Source organism: Quercus lobata, chromosome 2 (assembly GCF_001633185.2).
Source record: "Quercus lobata isolate SW786 chromosome 2, ValleyOak3.0 Primary Assembly, whole genome shotgun sequence".
NCBI lineage: Eukaryota > Viridiplantae > Streptophyta > Magnoliopsida > Fagales > Fagaceae > Quercus > Quercus lobata.
Genome location: NC_044905.1, coordinates 1,746,256 through 1,767,159, shown reverse-complemented (window position 1 = coordinate 1,767,159; position 20,904 = coordinate 1,746,256). Strand labels below are relative to the sequence as shown.

The 20,904-nt window shown below is 32.8% G+C and overlaps 2 protein-coding genes across 2 annotated transcripts; both read right to left on the bottom strand.

Annotated features, from left to right (window-relative positions):
• Positions 1-2,150: 2,150 nt before the first annotated feature.
• Positions 2,151-9,215, bottom strand: LOC115972508 (protein EARLY FLOWERING 3-like). Its single transcript, XM_031092822.1, has 4 exons — positions 8,311-9,215; positions 6,216-7,054; positions 3,598-3,649; positions 2,151-3,472 (listed from the first exon to the last, which is right to left on the bottom strand). The coding sequence occupies exons 1-4, from the start codon at positions 8,527-8,529 to the stop codon at positions 2,453-2,455; spliced, it is 2,130 nt and encodes a 709-aa protein (XP_030948682.1). The 5' UTR covers positions 8,530-9,215; the 3' UTR covers positions 2,151-2,452.
• LOC115977807 lies at positions 8,796-17,272 on the bottom strand. Its single transcript, XM_031099831.1, has 8 exons — positions 17,141-17,272; positions 14,914-15,000; positions 13,729-13,989; positions 12,233-12,394; positions 12,005-12,061; positions 11,475-11,621; positions 10,849-11,226; positions 8,796-8,942 (listed from the first exon to the last, which is right to left on the bottom strand). Exons 1-8 carry the CDS (start codon positions 17,270-17,272, stop codon positions 8,796-8,798), a joined length of 1,371 nt encoding a protein of 456 aa, XP_030955691.1.
• Positions 17,273-20,904: the final 3,632 nt, after the last annotated feature.

Genomic DNA, 20,904 nt, shown 5'->3' with positions numbered 1-20,904 from the left:
AGGATGGAATGAAGGGAGAGAGAGATCCCCAGCTCAGTGCAGCAAGTATTAAGCTAAGATTTTGGTGAGTGTGTGTTTATAAGACATGAATGAGGTGAATGTGAGCTATTTTGAGTGAGTAAGATGGGATTAACACCAAGATTAAGGAATTTTTGTGGGTGGTCTATTTATGACTAGTTGAGAGACATTTATGGGTTGTGTTTGTGTGAAAAGGGGGAGAGAACATCTGAGATTAGATGAGTGTGGGCTAAGGATGATGAGTGGTGAGCTTGAGGGAGGCTAAACCACGAGCAATATAGCAAACAAACCCAAAATTTCAGAGAGGGTCGCTGTCCTTTGGTCAGTTATGGGACGTTTATGGAGTAGGAAGGTGTAAGTAAGGTGGTGAATGTTGGTGTTATGGTGACTATAGGCTGAGAAAGGTTGTGAGTAAGCTCTAGAGAGCTTGGGGAAGCTTAAGGGAAGCTTAATAGGGGCTGAATTTCTGCAGAATGTAGTCAATGATAGAAATCTTTAGAGAGGCCTCCCCCCCTCATGGATTTTATTAGTAAATATTTTTGGGTTTTTCATAAATACTTGCAATGGACCTTTGAGCAATTAGTTGTAATGTTTGAAATAATAGGACAAGTTTCAAAATACTTTTGTAAATACTATTTACTTTAATTAATTCCATGTTGCAATAATGTTCATGGTTTCTAATAATCGTATCATAACTTAATTGATGAGCTTGTGGGTTTGAATGTTTACCATGAGTGTCGAAGGCGTATATTATGGATGTCGATGCAAATGATGTCCATGTATTTCACGGGTTTATAACAATAAATATATGTCATGGGTCTAACAATCATAACTTTCTATGGGCTTTTACAAGATGATTGCCATGGGTTTTGAGAATAGATAATTCATAAATTCCATGAGCTTGTAATATTGTAATAATATGTTTAAGAATAATTATGATATAGTATTTTGCCGAGTATTTAATAACCTTGAGCTTTTGATAGAATAGTGTCAAGTAGTTAACTTGGGCTTTTAGTAGTGCCAATGAGAATTGGGTTTTGATATTGCCAATGAGAAATGAGCTTTAAATAGTGCCAACGTAAGTTGGACTTTTGATGTTGCTAATGAGAATTGGACTTTGATGTTGTCAATGAAAATTGTGCTTTAAATAGTGCCAACGTAAGTTGGGCTTTTGATGTTGCCAATGAGAATTAGGTTTTGATGTTTTCAATAAAAATTGGGCTTTGATGTTGCCAATGAGAATTGGGTTTTGGATAAATAAATTGCCATGTGTTTAAATCATGAGCTTTGATCATGGATTTGAATTCTATTGATAAAATTGTTTTGCCATGGACTTGAATCATGGGCTTCTTAAATATTGCCAAGCATAAGTATTCTTGGGTTTTAAATAGAATATGATAATAAAATTGGATAAAATATGAGTTTTTGGGCTTTTTGTGATGACTTATATTATAACCCAATTTAGATAATGAGATATGAAACATTTGTGATTAACATAATAATAGAGCAAAAAATATATGGGAAAACCCCATCAACTTATTAGTGGTGTTTGAAAATAAATAGGTGGTACCCAAATAAAATTAGGTGTAAAAAAAAAAAAATACCCTAACACATACTTATTAGATAGAAAAATTATACATTTGTGTGTGTAACTATGTGTCTAATTGTGGTTATTCTAATTGTGAAAAATCCAACACTCGATTCGATAAATTCAAATTTTGGCCGTCTAATTTGTCACCAATTGCCATAGTCCTCAAAACCAACCGATGCTCGATAGGTAAACCCCTAGTATGATATGTTTTTGAACAATATGACCTATCCCTAGTATGATATGTTTTTGAACAATATTTTAGACATTGACATGAATTTCAATTAGCTTCATTAGTAAAATCTTGTCATGCTGTAATATTAGTTGACTTGGCTAGCATTTTGCAATAGAATTTGCAACTTTCTGCTAATTTTTTTTTATACAAAAAAGATACCTAAATAATAATAAAACAAACAATCATCATACATCCAAAAAACTTCTCATCACTGAAATCAATCAACAAAAACAAAAATGTGTTCATTTGACATAAATATCTCTTTTATTACCCCCCCCCCCCTAAAAAAAAAAAAAACAAAAAAAGACATAAATATCTCTTTCATATTTTTTTAATAACTATCGAATTTATAAGTGATAACCAATCCTCCGCTACAACAGCATTGCCACCTCTGCCAAAAGTCCAACACAAACTTAAAGTGACAACATATCTTCCAGAAACATATCTACATATGAATACGTTGTACAAGTAGGTCACAATTATAAAACAAACAGAGACAACACATTACAAGCATCATACCAAAAAAAGTTAAGAGAGTAAATGACCAAGCACCACCCCAACTTAGATGAGCACATGATCATTTGCCAAAAGGTGATTAACAAATAAATGAACTAAACTGAGTCATGCTGCTTTCTCTCTTCTTGTATAGATTGGAAAATTCGAGCTGCTGATTCAGTTGCCGATCTAGGATTATGTGGCACAACTTTGATCACTCGTGTTGGCTGGTCAGTTTCACAAGGCTGAGGAGCTGCTTCTGGGACTACTGGAGCCATAGGAAAAAGGGATAGTGCATCTCTCCCATCTGCAGTGTGACGAATCTCAACACTTTGTGCTCGCTCACTGGGACTACTTGCTGTGCTTCCTTGAAATTCGGAGTCTTTAGATACCTGAAATTTCACAGCTTGTGAAGCAGCTCTACTTTTTTGATTTGGCACATTACATGAACTCTGATGCTGCATATTAGGGTTGGCTTCCCCTCCTGATAACTGACCAGTTTGACCATGTGAACCAGGTCCAGCAAACCGGTTTACTGAACCTGACATGGCTGGATTCATGACTGGCATGCCATATGGAGGGAAGTACGTATGACCAATTGGAGCAGTACCGGGAAGCATGCCAATTCCTGGATGATGATGAGGAGATGGAACCCCATAATTTGGATTTATGAAGCTACCTGTCAAGGGAGCTGGACTGAATGGTCCACATCCTCCACAAACTGTTCCCATAAACCCAGGTCCAGGATAAGGCTTGTATACAAGCCCTTCAGACGGAGTCATTACAGGAATCAACCATTGATGCCCAGGTGACTGATGAAAACCCCAAGGACCCATTTTACCATCAGTAGCTGCTGGTGATGGCCGAGAGTTTTCTAGATAAGGCCCGAAATTTGAAGGCTGACTACCATTTTTCACAGTGGAAAGAGATGTCTTCCCAACTGCATTTTCCGCAGAACATTCCATTTTATGGTTTGGCTTCTCAGAATTATCTTTGCGCTTAGTGATGTGTGCTGGTGGTTTCACAACATAATCAGATGGAAGTTTCTTTGCTGGAGAAACTTTCAATGAAGATTTGCCCAGATAAGCACCATTTTCAAGCAAAAGATGTGGAGATCCAGCAATCAGTCGTTGGACCTGTTGAATAAAAAGAATTTGGCTACATGCTTTTTAGGTCAATCAAGTTATACGTAAATGAAATAAATACGCAAAGCATTTTCAGACCACCAGAAGCTACTAACCAGTGGCAAAGACCACCTTACCTTTATTAATCTATGCAACTCAAAGACTTGCACGGCAAATACTCTTTGCTGACTGTAAAGAGTAAGAGGAGTTGGATCAAGAACAAAATGAGACAATATATCAAATGCAGCTTCCATAGACATATAACCAACTTAAGGTAATACCAGAAATTCAACTGGCTCTAGTTGAATCAAGCACCAGATAGCATCATTTTAGAAGGATCATCATATAGACCAAAATAACCCACAAAAGTTGACGTACAATTTGAGACGAAGGAAGTATTTGACGGGCTAAGCTGCAATTTACAGTCCCTCAAAACTCTCAAGTCTCACCATATGCAAAGCTTACTAGGCATATACTTTGGGCGAGTGAATTAATTTAATTTGTTTATATTTAACAATTTTTTATTATTAAATCTTGCACTATTTACATCAGAAACAACAAAACCTCAAAACTTGCAACATTTATTAATTATAAAAATATATGTTTCTCTGCACACAAGTATCTGCTTCTCCACTGACTTCATTCACCAAAGACAGAAACCTCTTTCTAACTCTACGTGGAATTAACTCTGCTGATAACAATCCTTGAAGAATACACAATTTCACCAAACAGAAGAAGGTAATATCTTGGGCACAGAAATACAATTGTACACGTGAAAATTTTAAAAACTTGAGATGCTAGCATAAACAGTGCTTCAACAAATTTCCTTACAACCACTTAGCAAAAAATTTCATATAAAATCTTAGTGCAAAAGATGCAAAGGGGAAGCAAAATACATGATACAGCTTCTAGCGGGAAAAAAAAATTGTAATTCAAAAACAAGGTACATGATTTACACTCTTCTTTCTTTATTGTAACTACAGCATCAAAATCATAATTACAATTACAATGTACAACAATTCACTTGTGAGTACATCAGATACAATCCTCAGGACAATGAAACCAAATAGGAAATGCAAGATGTAACTTCATAAATTAATAATTCACATGTACATATGTACAAATTATATATTTTTTCTGATTTGCATGGACAGCGCTTCAAATCTTATTAAAGTGGAAGATGTAAAATTTGTACAAAGGGGGAACAATGTACACTCAGAGAAAGGATAAAAAGAACAGGACTCCCAACCCCACAAAAACCTCCAAAATAGAACCACCAAGATACTATATATGAGAATTATCCACCTCGTCACCATGCCCACTAACAATTCCACATTGTCAATACTCTCCAAGATCCACCCAATAACAGCTCCAAGGATCATATCACACCACTTGCTCTTCTTGCTCCACACCCTCGATTGCCATAATAGGAAAAGTACCCCCATGTTCACCAGGAAAATAAGCAATAATAAACCGAGACAGGTATACATCTGAAAAAGCAGTCGGTAAAGGACAATGAATACTGAGATGATTTACTGTCTCGGGGGTGGCCTTGTGCAAAATACCTCTATTAGGATTGCTCATTTCCCTGTTGTAAGATGATCCAGCATTCACTGTAAAAATATCATCAAGGGCCTTTGTACATGCAAAAAAGCCACTTTAGAAGGGATCTTGTGACTACACACTAAGAGTTCTCCCAAACCTCGAAGACATAACTGCAACTCTTCAGTTCAAAATAGATATCTATACTCCTAATGTTAGTATTTCGCACTGCACACGACAATCTAATGCAGCTTTAATTTGACTGACTGAGAGAACAGGATATAAAGATTTCCCAAAAGATACAATATAGCAGCTCAGTGGATAGGACTTTTAATTTTCCAGTACAGTGATCACTACGGTTCTCCAAGAAAAAAAATATCTAGAATTTAAATCACATTCCATAAACTTAAGAAGACTCTCAAATATTCTATATCTCTTTACAGTCATCAACTACAATCAAAGATTGCCAAGGCTAAGTACAGAGGTGACATGTACAAATTCTTCAATCGGAACATGACTAGAATAAATGGATATAAGAAGCCAACATACAAAAGTTTTGGAAACAAAGCTGGAATTTTTTTGATAAGTAAATGGTGGGTGGGGGGTCGTAGGGTTCAAATCATAGACATGGGGCATCACAAAGGATGTCATTACCACTTGGCTATCACTTGAAGCCCTAAAACAAAACTGAAGTTACCTTAGTAACAGCACAAGTTAAGAGAATTACTGGAAGAATTATTAAATCTGGATAAATTATGTTTACTATTTATAATGTGGAAAAATAAATTCCATAGATTTTTTTCCTCCAAGAGGAGGGGGAAGGGGAGATTCAAACTAGTGACCTCTGTTTCATGAGGCGTGATCTCTAGTCAATTATGCTATCACAAATTCTATTTTTTTCAAAGGTTAATGTTCTTGACCATTTAATGACCAAAAAAAATAAAGTTCCGACCCTCTAACTCCATCTTTGTTGCGGTTGTATTTCCACATAAATATGGAGCATTTTTTAATACCTTATGATTGCCATTTTCTGATACTGAAGTATAAGTATCACATTAAAGTGAGATAGCACGGGAGTGCTATGGTCATTACCAATATGAGCATATATCAACATTCTGTATAGTTTAAGAAAAGTTTCACATTGCATCCTTGAACTTTGAAATCACCATGAGGCACCATATTTGAGTGCATATCAATGAGAATGGAGACTTACTTGGCAATCGCTCTTCTTGCTTTCCAGAAATGTTTCTGACCTATCATTCCGACAACATCATCTGGAGAGATATCCAAGCCTGATATAGAATCCACCATGGAGGTCTCAGAGACATCATCACCCTTGTCTACGTTTGCCATTTGTAGTGACACATTTGACCTGTCTCCACAATATTGAAAGTCATTATCAGCCTCATTGGGACTGCTGTCATCCTCCCTACAATGAGAGACTCTTCTTTGATGGGCAACATCTCCCTCCCTTATAGACCCAACAAGTCCATTGTCAATTGGCTGTGACCTGGTTCTGAACTCTTGTTGTAAATCAGAATCATCTAAATTGCATATATTAGTCACAGGGAAATCTTGATACTCTTGATCTGGAATTGCATTAGACTCCTTCACAAGCCCTTCAATCTTTTCTTTGGTTGATAGATTTGTTTTAGATTTTGCTGAATGACTTGGACCACTCACTTTTGGGACCTCTTCAATCTCACATCTCACTTCTTTTCTCAAATCAGGACCCAGGGAGGTCATTAATTTTGGATCCTTATCACAAAAATTTTGGTGTTTTATGGAACGACCAGAATACCTAGGATTAAAGGGAGTGAGTTTTTCCCTATCTACACTATTTTGAGTTCTACTACCTGCCCCTGATTGAACAAATACAGGAACAAGAAAGTCATCTTCATCTCCTACTCCGTTTCTTTGCTCAAGTTGTGCCAATGAGTTGTTCAAACTTGACCCTTCAGATTGTTGAGCAAGAAATGTCTCCGCCCGGTGAGTGGGCGTTGGTGAAGGATCGTGAAGCGGAAAGTGAAAATTTCTTTCAAGGCCACTCCCCTACAAACATAGATCACTCCCCATAATCAGAAACATTAGAACTAAGTTGTTCGTGTAGTACCCTAGTATTGGTCCATGTGAATATGCTACTCTATATTCAAGGGTGTTCAAACATGAAAGAACATAATTTTTTTCTGGATATGTAAGAAAACCACAAATATAGATATACATACTGCCTAATACTAAAACCATGCAGCTGGGGTTATTTTCACAAGAAATAATTCCTGCAAGCTCCTACATAGAGCATAAATTTTCATGCCTTTCTTGGAATTCTACCATTTGAGTGGAGAAGGAAAGATATAATATTTATAACTAAATTAAATAAGGGTCCGGTTAACAAGTGGCCTTAAGGCATTTGTAAATGTGCCATTTTATGAAACTTCTGATGCCACTTTCATGGAAAATATAAAAAAGCTGTCAAAAAAATAAGTTGTTTTTTTCTTTTCCCATAAAAAGTTTCTAAAAACATTTCCTAAACCAATGCCCTTAGAACATTTGTTAACTTTTCCTATTAAAAAATCCCCAAATCTCTCTCTCTCTCTCTCTCTCTCTCCCCCCTTTATCATTGGTAAGTTATCCACACAAAACCAATGGGTCTTGAACCCATGAGGCCATGACCACACCCTCCACCTAGAGCTTATAATCAGAGGAGGTGCCAGTTGAGCTATATCTTATTGGCTAAACAATCCCCTCATCTCTTCCCTTGAACAATCTTTCAAGTCCATTAAAATCCAAAATTACAAGCTGTTCTATCACCTATGAATCAACCCAATTAAAACAGCAGAACCTGATTGTATATCCCTCTTATCATTCTTCATTAAGAATTACAACTAAATCATCAGATTGGGACCAAAGTTACGGTTCATCACTTTAAGGGGAGGAGGTGCGAGTTGATCTATAGCGCATTGGCTAAACAATCACCTCGTTCCTCCCTTGAACAACGTTTCAAGCACATTAAAAACCAAAATCACAAGCAATTCTATCAACTATGACTCAACCCAATAAAAACAGCAGAACATGATTTTACATCCTCTCTATCATTCTTCATTAAGAATAACAACTAAATCATCAATTTAAAAACCAAAGTTATGGTACATCAGTACATCACTATTCACTGTTAAACATGATTTCACAAGCAACCTCCAGCCTAGTAACTTATAATTCGAGAATAAAAAGATCAAAAGGTAATACTCCACAAGAAAACATGATAAACAAAGCAAACAAACAAGTTCTTAGTTCTAACAAGTAACAATTACCTGGCTTGAGGATGCTGGGAGAACCCTACTGCTAGTGTTATTTGGGTGTGTAAGAGGCAAAACCCCCGTATTGAACCTCTGGGAGGGAATACTTAGCTGTTCATAGAGAGCCATCTTGTTCCTTGGAGGTGCTCTTGGCCCTCCTTTCTCTGTATCATTAACATGAAGCCTTGGGAACATGGGCCCCATGATCTTCTCCTCATCTTTCCCAGCTTTCATTCTCTCTTCTTTTTTTTTTTTTTTTCTCTACAATTCAAAACAAACCCCAATAACAAAAACTCAGTCTTACATGAAATCCACGGATGGATTTCATGAACTAGACCTCTAATTCCAAAAAAACCCACTTGCAGAAATCCAATACAAATCAAACCCAGATACCAAAAACCTTAACTTTCTCGAAATTTGGCTGATTTCTCAGTAGCCCAGAACTCAAACAGACCTCCAAAAATAAAACCCACTTGCAGAAACCAAAAACCTTGACTTTCTCAGAAATTGGCTGATTTCTCAACAGCCAAGAACCCAAACTGAACTCCAAAAAAGAAAACCCAGTTGCAGAAACTTGAAAAATCAAGGTCAACCCACGGTTCCAGAAGAGTAGAGTGGAACTTCCCTCTTACAAGACAAAGCGATTTCTGAATAAACAAAAGACAACACTCTCGGAAACTAAGCGATTTCAGAGAACTCGGGGCTCAGAGAAAAAAGGAGCTTTCGAAGATGAAGTGAGGAAAGAACAGGAAAAGCGTGAGTTGTTGAATTAAGATAGGGATGTAAAAGAGCGCAGAGAGAGACAGAGACAGAGAGATGAAGTGGGTGAGCTTGTCTTTAGGGATTCCTCATTTCCTTATAAGATCTCATCTTCTTTAACAAAAGGAAAAGAGCAAAAGTGCGGAGTTGTGGGCCCTACATGGTAGAACTAGAACTAGTCCTCCTACTATACAATGACCTGGCTTTGTTGTGAATGGTACTTGCTTACTTTTTTATATTTTGTTTTGTTGTAACACTTTTTTTCATTTGCCAACCATTTTTAGATTTCCACCTCCATCACCATAGATACGGATAAAAGTGTCCATTAACTTTTTTGCATTCACTTTCTCACCCCCCCCCCCCCCCCAGAAACAGAAAAAACAAAACAAGATAACAAAAAGAAATTAAAAATAACTTCCGTGCCAAATCTTAATCAAACTTATTTGTTATCGGCAGTGGTCTAATAGTCATTAAGCTTATTCCCAAATGGTTTGGGGATAGAAGTCCCACATTCGAATCCCGTAATGAGAACTAGCAAATACTTGAAAAATATCCACGCCTTAACTCAATTCCTAATAATGTCTTTATGGGGCTCGGATAACTGTTATAGTTTACTAGTTCTTCTGCTTGCAAACCTAGACTTAGAGGGTATGATCACCCCATTATACCTTTTTTTATTATAAATATTTTTTTTTTAAATTGTTTGTTCTTTTTGGCAAAAAAGCATTATAGCAAGCTAGCAATATGCATATTTTAGACAAAATTGAGCAAAAATGACATACAAGGTTGCATTAGGCTAGCCAAAATTGTGCATTTACTAAGGTGTCTTGTCCATTGTGGTGAGATACTGTGAGCCCCCTTTTTCCGCTTGGGTTATGCCATTCTTGGCTCACGGAGATGAATGGAATGAAAATAATCATTTTAGAATATTCATTCTATTTTCTTATTTGAGAGTTTTTAAGGAAAGACCATTCTTTTGTTTGGATAGGAGTAAACACACATTCTTCTCTCTTTCCTCATTACCTCAAATGTGTGACTTCCAAAATACTCCTAAACATCTTGTTATTTATTTTAAAATAGGGGTATAATAGTAATGTTGTTATAAAAATAATTATATTCATTTCTATTTCTGTTACTCCAAACAAAGTTACTTATTACTCCCATAAAAAAAAAAAAGTTACTTATTACTTTTCCATTAATTTATTTTAAAATATCCAAATAAGATTACTTGATTTCATTTCATTTCATTAATTTGATTTCCATTTTATTCCGTTATTAAGTGCATTCAATTTCATTTCGTTCCTTTTTATTCCTTTATGATTTGACTCTAGAATTTAATTTGTTGCTTTTCAAAAAGTCAAGATTTAATTTAATACTTCTAAAACCACGCCACCACTCACAATTGCATATGTTAGGATTGTAGTAAAAATTGTGACACAAAAGTCGCATTTACTGATTTTCTCTAGAAATATATATATATATATACACACACAATCACATTACGTGGGGGTTGGCCAAGTAAATAAAAAATGATAATTAATTGAACTTGTGTGAAAATTTTCAATTATTGAAATTACAATGCTTTTTGTCAACAATGCACATGATATTACCCAATTCTCCTAAAATGAAGATAAATTCAAATTCCTCCTCCCCATATATTCTAACCAAAAGATAAAAAGAAAAGAAAAGAAATACATCTTTTTCAACTTTCTTGCTCTCATGAACAAGGGGATATTTCATAAGACAGTCTTATGAGATCATCTTTCGCTTCATTAGATATTTTTTATTATATACACAATTGTTGTCAGGATGCCCTCCAAAGTAAAAATAGGGCTCACTTTTAGGATGCGCTTTGTAAATCAAAGCAGAGTAGCAATTGGGCTCATCAACAACAAAGAATGCCGGATCAGGGTACTTCAGCTGGAGGGAATAATCAATGATCCTAATATTTGTAATAAAATTTGCTCTACCAAAAAGTTCAGATGCAGCTTCCCCACTCCCCATGTAGGCTGTAGTGTGAGAGGGATGGCCTGGCTTCACATTTTTGCTATAAACATCTCCTCCCCATGCTACTATTGCGGCTTTCTCCTTCAAATAGCACAGAATTTCTGCTGGCCAATAACCTACTACCTCGTTATAATAATGTAGCCACCAATGGTTGGTACTTGGATCCTAAAATCGAAAACATAAAAGAATATGAAAATGATATGTGCATAATAGTTGAAATTTAAAAAAAAAAAAAAAAAATTTGAAGAGTTGACAAATTGTTATTCGTTGTCACATTAGTTAGCTATTACATTCACTCGTATCACTTTATTATCTAACAATTTGCAACCATAGCTATTGTAAAAAAATTTGTGAGAAGAGTTGTGTCTCTCTATCTCTTGAGAGAGAGAGAGAGAGAGAGAGAATTTCATTACATGGTCAATGCGGATATTGATCTGAAATTGGGGTCCGTGCAGCGTTGATACATTCGAAAATGTAGAACCTAATGCGATAACTGAGCTAGTTTGAACAAACCCAGCACAATTGAGGTTAATGCAACCTGTACGTCGGTATCCATCCAACTGAAAAAAAGAACAAAATGAACTACCGTATAAATTCAGAGTAATTCAAAAAGTTGATTGCCAAAGAAACTAATATATATATATATATATATATATATATATATATATTTTGAGACACAAAGACTAATATTGTCATTTTCTTTTATATTAATAATTCAACAACTACAATGAAGATGAGAAAATTTAAATTCTGGATATCTCCATTGAAGACATAAAAAACTACCAGCTAAATTATAAGGCTCTTAGCTTATTTGTTGCTTATATATATATATATATATATATATATATATATATATATATATAAAGAACTCAAACATATTAAAGGAACTAAAACATATTAGGAATGGCATTTCCCATCTTTGATTTTGTGAAAGTGTACTTACTGTCCAACGTATAAATAATCGAGGTTGACCATCAGCATTAAATAAATTTGGGTAGACCTAAAAAAAGAGAAAATAACATTACCACATCTTAAGAATGAAAATAAAGAATAGGTAATTTCCTTTCATTAGTAAAAAAAATTGGTAGACAAATTCTAATGAATAATATATAATATGTGCTTTAATCATGTACCCACAAATTGGGATTTAGGTTTCGGATAATGAACTAACCATCCAGCCTGCTTCGATACTTTCAAAATTCTCAACAAAGCCGCTTTTAAGCGAAATTTGAGCACTACTGATTTCGTTGTAGGATTCAACTAGAGGATCCCAAAGATTTATGTCTCCTCTAGCACCGATGTAATTATTTTCCGTTGCATAGAGATTTGCATACTGGTTCACAAAGCATTACCAAACAAAACAGTAAAATTAGAAGGACAAAATTTAACATGGAAAAATTTTCTATCCACCAATATATTCAAGAAAAAATCCCTTTGGATCATATTCAACTATATATTGTTAAGAGAAACGTACAAACATTTTTTTTAGATGGCGCTAGATCTTTGGATCAAACTATTTTTTTTTCTTCTCTTTCTTTTAAATTTTTTTTTCCCTACGAGTGATATTACGAAGACTAAAAAGTTTTACGATATGAGTTTTACATGCTAATGTGCCATCACTCACCAATAAAAAAAAAAATTAGACGTTGAAACCAATTACGCTAATTGCCATATCACTGTAACCTTTCTAACAATTTTAGCATTTTTTTTTTTTTTTTGTGATTAACTATACATTAGTTTGTAAAAATTATCTAGTAAAATTTATAGTATCCCTATTATCATTCTTCCAGATTTTTTTTACTTTTTTCACATAAAAAAAAAAAAAATACCGCTCTTCTATTGTGTAAGTAGATACACTGACAAAATCTTCTCAGTAAAATTTGAAGAATGTCTTATTAAAGACACCTTTGTAAAAAATTATACATATTTTCCCCAACATAAAATCTCCTATGTGAATACTATAAAGATTCAAAACCATCCATTAATCTCTAATAACTGTGTATCTACGTCCATGAATCAATGTTTTGATCTATTTATAAGAAGGACAATAGATTAGTCAAGATCTCCCACGTGTATTCTTCTTTTTCACCAATTTTTTTTTCTTTTTTATAATCATACTCTTTGTTACTATCTTAATTGATATGTTACTTTTTACTACTTGTATTGATGTTATTTTTGGTATTTCCCTACCCTTTTTTTTTGTTCTTCAACTTGCATTAGCTCACTATTTTCTCATCTATGCATTGATCATTTTTCCTCTAAATATGACCAAACAATCTCAAATGACTTTCTCTCATAATTTTATCAAGAACTATTATCTCTATTTTTGAGCGAATTTCTTCATTTCAAATCACATCTTTTTGTGTATTTCAGTTGTTCATTTTATGAATATGTTACCTCTTAACTATTAAATCTATTATATGCATTCCTCATAATTCTAGAAACACAACTGCATGCAAAACCATATCAAATACTCAAGTTTATGACAAAAACAAAAAAATTATTAGATATTCCTGGAACATGGCAATATAGCCGCAGATTCTACCACATATTTAATTAGTAAGATTCATTATTATTATTTTTTTTTTACTGCTTCGCTTTTACTCCTCGAGTACTGAATATTTGCTCACAAATAAAGCCACTAAATATATATGTTCGTATAATTACCGAGTGTTCGGGTGCGGGAAAGCTTCCAAAAAAATTACTTTTGTCATTTGTTGTGTTTACAGCAAAGGAAGTCCGTGGACCGTCCCTTCCAAAGTGCTCGAGGGAATCAGCATTTAATAACTCTTTCCTCTTAACTCTGCGAATGGCTACTGTTCCTTTTGGACAGCTTCCACTCTTTTGCCAAGTTTGAGTTAACATTGCTGGAGATGACTCGTGTTCAGTAGTTGAAGTCTCGGAGGCAAAAATAGTGTTTGGTCTCATCTGCATGTTACATGGAACATTAAATTATTTAGTAAGTATATTTACATTAAATAAAATTTTAAATTAAAGTCCCATGGTCATAAGCTCTTCTATTTTTTAGGTAAAGACTACTTTATATCGTGATAAAGTATTAAAAAAAAGAAAAGAATATGTGGGTAAGTTTTGTAGATTTGAGGAGTTTTAAAACTAACAAAAAAGTGATCCTATTTTGTAAGGAGTTAGTGAGTAGAAGTAGAAATTTAAATCAACGTAAAAGTAAGAATTTATAAGAAGTAAGAAGGTATTTTAACGTAGAAGTAGGAATTTATTATTTTTTTCAATTTACTATTTTAACCTTATTTTTAAGTTTTAGGTAGAGGTATTTTTTACAGTAAAAAAAACAATAACTAACTTTTTTGCCAATTTACTATTTTAACCCCATTTTTAAGTGTTTGGTTAATTAATTTAAGGGTATTTTTTACAGGAAAAGAAGCAATAACTAATTTTCTGAATCTTCTTAATATATACCAATAAACAAAATTAGTTAGTATTTTTTTTTTTAATATTAAAGTTATTGATAACAAGATAAAATCTAAATTGTTTATTTAACAATGATTGGTTAGGGTTCTAAAAACATTTGGTGGATTTAGTGAGAGTTACTTTAAAACTTTTAGAAATTCTCAGGTTGCAATGGTATATATATATCAACAAACTCTTCCTTTAAAAAAGAAAAAATACAAAAAAAAAATCTTACTTGACTTCTCTACAGCTCTATCCCAACAATATCGTGTCAAGATATTTTAATATTGTAGCAAAATTAACTTTTTTTATTATTATAATAAATAACCTCCTATGGAGAGAGAATAAGGGTTTTTTTTTTTTTTTTTTTTTTTTTTTTCTTCTTGAAGTGAAATAGAGAGAATAAGGTTAAGAAAGCAAATGTACCTGAATTGTATGATTTTTTAAAGCAGGATGGTCAAAAGCTGGTTGTTTGTAAATATCAACACAATCAATGATATCTCCATCTTCACTCTACAAGAACACACAAATGGAAATACTTTAATATTAATATCAAAATATCTCACTATATAACTATAACTGCAACCGACATTAATGCATGTTATCTTTATCTCATAGATAAGGCTAACACCATTTTTGGTTATAGCTAGGGAAAGGGAAGAGAAAGGAAAAGAGGAAGAGAAGGGAAATAGAAATGAAGAGAAAAGAAAATATTTCCTTTCGGTGTGTTTGGATATAGGGAGGGAAAGAGAAATGGAAAGAAAATATCTATATTTGGTTGACAAAGAGAGAGGAAATGGAAAAAAAAGTGTATACTTTTTTACTTATATGCCCTCATAAAATTGAGAGAGTAAAAAATAATAGACAAAAATGTAATTATAGAACATGAAAAGTCAAATATGTTAGGTCCCACTTTTTTGGTTGAAGCATTTTTCTTCATTTCTGCCCAAAATGGGAGGATTGTAATATGTGGGCTCATATGATTGAATTTCTCATCTTTTCTTTTCTCTCATCATATGATTGTAATATGCGGTCTACCGACTCTACCCGTTTGTTTCCACATTTTGAACCCAAAAAGAGCTTTTTGAAAAAGCCGAACCAAAATATGCGTTTGGTTAAGCCCAAAAATAAGGAGAAATGCGGAAATTTTTATGGACCCTCAGGGGTCCATAAATGAAAACGCGCGCATTTTCAGTAGGTTACCATTGCAAAATTAAAATTACGGAAATACCCATCAAATAGCACAAACCCACGGCCAAAACACAAACCCACGGCCACAATCCAAAAACACATACCAAAAATAGACATAGAAAGACAGAAAGAAAGAAGAAGAAGAGGAAGAAGAAGATGAATACGAAGATTAAAATCATTACCCAAAACACAAACCACAATCCAAAAATACAGAAATCAAATAGCACAAACCCATAGCCAAACAACCATAAACACATAGAAAGACAGAAAGAAAGAAGAAGAAGAGGAAGAAGAAGAAAGACCGAACCCACAGTGTTCAGTTCAGGTCGTGAGGCTTCTCAATTTTTAGTTCAGGTCCGCGAGCAATTTGCTTCATATAAGTCAAGAAGCGGAAGTGGAGATCTTTTGGAAATCAAGTGGAAAAAAAAAAGAAAAAAAAAAGAAAAAAAAAAGAGAAGAAATTGAGAGAGCCGAAGAGCTTTGGAATTGAGAGAGCCTTCTGGAAAAAAACGGAAAAGGAAAAAGGAAAGAATGAAAGAATGAGAGAGCCTTCTGGAAGGTGGAGGTGTGGGAAAAAGGAGAGGATGTGGACAAAATAGTGTACACGTGTGTGGTGGATAAAATACAAGAGAAAAAAAAAAAGGAAAAGGTAACGTATGGAGGAAAAAAAAGGAAAAGTATTAGAAATCACAATTTTAAAATATTACCACAATATTTTCATAATATTTTAACAACAAATTTTAAGTAATTAGCTAAATGTCACTGTCTATAGACAAATTTTAAAGAATAAATTTGATTACAAAATAAAAATTAAAAAAGTGGATAGGCAAAAGATAAATGTCACTGTTGATTGTCCAAACAGCACAAAAATTTGTCTAATCTGCTAGAGATGCTCTTATATATACATTGTCCTTTTTGGTAATTTATCCCTCAAACTGTCACTTTTATAAGTGCCAGCCAAACATTCAGTTTTTTCAAAAAGTACTTTTTAACAGTTTTTACCAAACACTCAACTTTTTGAAAATGCACCTTTTCAATTATGCACTTTTTGAAAATTCCACTTTTTCATTATGTAATTTTACAAAAAGTTGAACCAAACTCACCCAAAACAAATTATTGTTTAACACAACCCTTCCCTTCCTTTCCCTCCTCTTCCTTCTGAACCAAACATAGTGTAATAAACAAGGAAAATCATTACATGATCAGTTATGAGCTGCTATAATCCTTTTGATTGAGGTAATTCCAAACTCACTCAACTCAAGAATACCAATTTGATTTAACTTTTTTTTTTTTTTCTTTTTTCTCTTTTTTTGAGGAAAACAATCAAAGCTTTCACATTGCATAATTTAGAAAAATTGAAAATAAGAGGCAATCCTGACATAGATTCGAATGGTTAAGGAAATGATGGAACTATCCCAAGTACAATGAAAAAAAAAAAAAATGAAATAATAGAAAAATATACCTTAATGCTCTTGATTGCTGGCTTATTGAGAAGCTTCAATTTCTTATCAATTTCTGATAAAGTTTTTCTTGCTTCAGCTTTTACATCTACTCCACCATCAAAAACAAGCAAGGCCATCGCAAAGAATGACATTATTACTCTTTTCCACATTTTAGCACTCTGTTACTCTCAAACTAACAAACATAACACAATTTTCATCAAAAAATAAAAAACCAAACATAACACAATGATTGACAGCCCTTTCAATTAAAGGTATATAAAGAAGGCCGTTTGGCCTAGAGAAGGAAAGTTTTCCATGCCATCCTTGACTTTCCATAAAAGTACACTTGCTAAAATGCGTCCCTTTACATATATACATGGGAAGAATCTATCTGGCTTTTTGTCGGTCCCATAATATTGTGACACATAAGCAAAGTTGTCAAAATTGGGATTTTATGTAGGATCGTGGAAGGTAGGTGGGATCATGGGAGGTAGGTGGGATCGTATAATCAAATCGTGGATTGTAAGATTCTACATTATTTGAGAAAAAAAACAAAAAATACATATTGATATTTTAAATAATCACATAAATTATACGTTCATTAATATAATTATCATATATCACTGTATCCATTTGTAAGCACCATTTAAAGCGGTTAAAAACCTCAAAATGTGACACTCTGTTAGCATATTTTTTATTTGGGTTTAACTAACACTCTCTCTACATTAAAGTGGAAAACTTGGTCTATTGGGATTTTATTTTTCATTTAGATCCAATTGAACCTTCTATCAAGTTAGAGAAGATTACAAGAAATCAAGGTCATTTGGGATCGTTAGAATTATACGATCCTACCGATTCTGAACGATTGCAAAAATCTTTGAAAGATCCAAATCGTTTTGAGTAGGGATGATCGTAAAATCGTAAGATCGTAGTATCAGATCGGGATTTTGACAATCATGCACATAAGTTTTTGATTTGACATATTAATATTTATAATTATGTTTTCTTTTTTTTAAATTGAGTTTAGAATATATATAGATTCTATCCTCTAGGAATTTTTTTTAGGATGGTCACTAAAAAATTTAATTTATTCAAAATCTAATAAAATGATAACTTGAATATTTGCTACAATTTTGAGTTGAGTCACTAAGGAGAGTAAAATTATTGTGACTACAAAGCCAAAATGAATATAACTGTCATCACTATTAAGGAGAACTGACAACCACAATATTTTTCTTGATACCATTTTTTAGGGAAAAATGAAATTAAAGATTATTTTTAGTGAATAGGTTAAATGAGCTACAAATTTGAATGTTTAACGATTTTTATCTTTTTGTTTTATAGTAGGCTTTTTGTTGAATAATTAGATCACTTGTTGTTGTTTGGTCTTATCTTGTTTTTGTTTGGTTTATGTTTGTAGTTATTTTGAGCTAATATTTATTGTTGTTATTTAAGTTTTTTATTTATTTATTTATAAAAGGGATTAAGGATTATGTTTGGGGGCATAAATAATTTTGAAGTAAGGATACATCTACATCTACATCTACAATATATTTACAATAAATCTTATGCAAAAAACTGTTATTGGTGGGTAAAAAAATAATATCAATATTGAGTCCAAATTAGAATCATTAATAGATTACTAAATTGGATTTGCTGTAAAATTATTATGAAAATGTTGTAAATGTAGAATTATTCTTATTTTTGTTGAACTCAACTTTTTGTAATTCTCAAGATAGGGCGTTCAACATTTTTATTAGGGTGGTCACAATATGTTAGCTTAACATATAATTTTTTTTTTTACTAGTGTATATATGTAATTTTTTGCAAGTCAAGTCGGTCCTGTGACCACCCCTACTTGCATGTAGAGCCACCAGTGATCCTATAATTATTTATTTATTTTTATAGAGATTCTATGTATATTTAACCATTCCATTAGAATATTGACATGAAATTTTTTTTAAAAAAGTAATTATAGTGCCACAACTTATTATACACACTTTGCTACAACCATCATAATGTGGTAGACTATAATTGACTACTTGTCACTTTTACATGGATCCATTATTTTTTTTCCCACTACTCACAGTCAATCACATGACACATAGGAAAGTGGTGGCATAAGTTGTGGTCCTAAAATTTTTGGTAGAATATATAGTTTCATATAAATAAAAAATCATAATAAATGCCTGACATACTTATACTTCAAAAAAAAAAAAAAGTCATAAATATTGCTAGTACTTTTGTCCCAAATTGGTGTTCTTGTTTAGAAAACCCAACTTTGCAAAATTACCCTCAAATGAAGTTATAAAAAAATTATATTGTTTAAATTGAAAAAAAGAGTAAGTTGCAAATTACACCCCTAAAGTTTGGGGTGTTTAGATTTTACACTTTGAAATTTCAGAATTTGGATTTTACCCCTTGAAATTTGAGGATATTTGGATTTTACACCCTAACGTTTTAAAATTTGGATTTTATCTCTTAAAGTTTTGGAGTTTTTGGATTTTACACCCCCAAATTCTAAAATTTTAGGGTGTAAAATCTAAACATCTCTAAACTTTAAAGGTGTAATTTGCAAACACCTCTAAAATTTAAGAGGTAAAATCCAAATTCTGAAATATTAGGGTATAAAATTCAAACACCTTCAAACTTTTGGAGGTAAAATCTAAATTCTGAAATTTCAAAGGGTAAAATCTAAGCACCTCCAAACTTTAAGGATGTAATTTGCAATTTACCTAAGAAAAAATTATCAAAATTTTGAAATAAGCTCTTTTAGATTTTTTTTTTTTTTTGTTCCTTTTTATTTTACAAACTGATGAGTGACGTAATTAGAATTTAGTAGGACTCCTACAACAAATGAATATATTTACTGTTTGTGTTGGAATATTCTTTTCGATAAATAAAATAAAATCAAACCAAAAAAGCATACTCCTAATACAATACAAACTATATTGGTTTGCCTTCAAATTCAAACTTATCTTTTAAATCAAATCTAATAAAAAAAAACTCCAAGTGCCTACTATATGATGCAACTATTGCGGTTTTTTTAATTTTCAAATGCTCCTGCCTCCTGTAAATAAAGTAGCAGCATAATAAAAAAGTTAGTAAATTAGTAACTTTTAATTTTAGAAATTAAGACAACATTTTAAGATATCTCAAAATGAAAATAGAAAACTAAAAATTTGGGAAAAGCTTCTCAAAAAAGAAAAAAGAAAAAAAAAACAATTTGGGAACAGAGAAATATACATTTTATTTGGATATTAACTTGATGTTTCTTTATTGCTTACATTAAATAATGATTATGTTAAATCTGGCTGAGTTGGATGAGATATAGATGTCACATGAGTTGGCATGCATCATTGGCGCTGATTATGTTAAATCTGGCTGAGTTGGATGAGATATAGATGTCACATGAGTTGGCATGCATCATTGGCGCTTAGAGCTTGGCTTTTCTTAGTTATAGATTCACTTATGACAGGTTGCTTGTCCTTATCTCTCTCTCTCTCTCTCTCTCTAGAGGTAAATTTGAGAGAATTCAATTAGATTCTACAATTAAACTCCAATTTTGCACAATGTGTCATAAATTATTTATTTTTAGATAGAGTTTTATTTTTCAATTTTGGAGTCAAATGTGGGACCACATTATTAATATCCATCAAAGTGAGTTATTGTATGCAAAAATTAAAGAGTTGAGAATTAATGAACATAATTTTTTTTTTAAATGAACAATTTACATTTTCTACCTAATAATATTCTTATACGACTTTTTAAAGAATTTTAAAAA

What these genes read in the sequence shown, in the direction of transcription:
- LOC115972508 (XM_031092822.1), bottom strand. Translation starts at nt 8,529, where the DNA reads ATGAAAGCTGGGAAAGATGAGGAGAAGATCATGGGGCCCATGTTCCCA. An exon ending in TCCCAGCATCCTCAAGCCAG is followed by an intron (nt 7,055 to 8,310) that starts GTAATTGTTACT and finishes CTATGTTTGTAG; the next exon opens with GGGAGTGGCCTTGAAAGAAA. An exon ending in AGTTGCATAGATTAATAAAG is followed by an intron (nt 3,473 to 3,597) that starts GTAAGGTGGTCT and finishes TTTATTCAACAG; the next exon opens with GTCCAACGACTGATTGCTGG.
- LOC115977807 (XM_031099831.1), bottom strand. Translation starts at nt 17,272, where the DNA reads ATGTCATTCTTTGCGATGGCCTTGCTTGTTTTTGATGGTGGAGTAGAT. An exon ending in TAAAAAATCATACAATTCAG is followed by an intron (nt 13,990 to 14,913) that starts GTACATTTGCTT and finishes TGTAACATGCAG; the next exon opens with ATGAGACCAAACACTATTTT. An exon ending in GGCATCCTGACAACAATTGT is followed by an intron (nt 8,943 to 10,848) that starts GTATATAATAAA and finishes TTGTTTATTCAG; the next exon opens with AAATCGCTTTGTCTTGTAAG.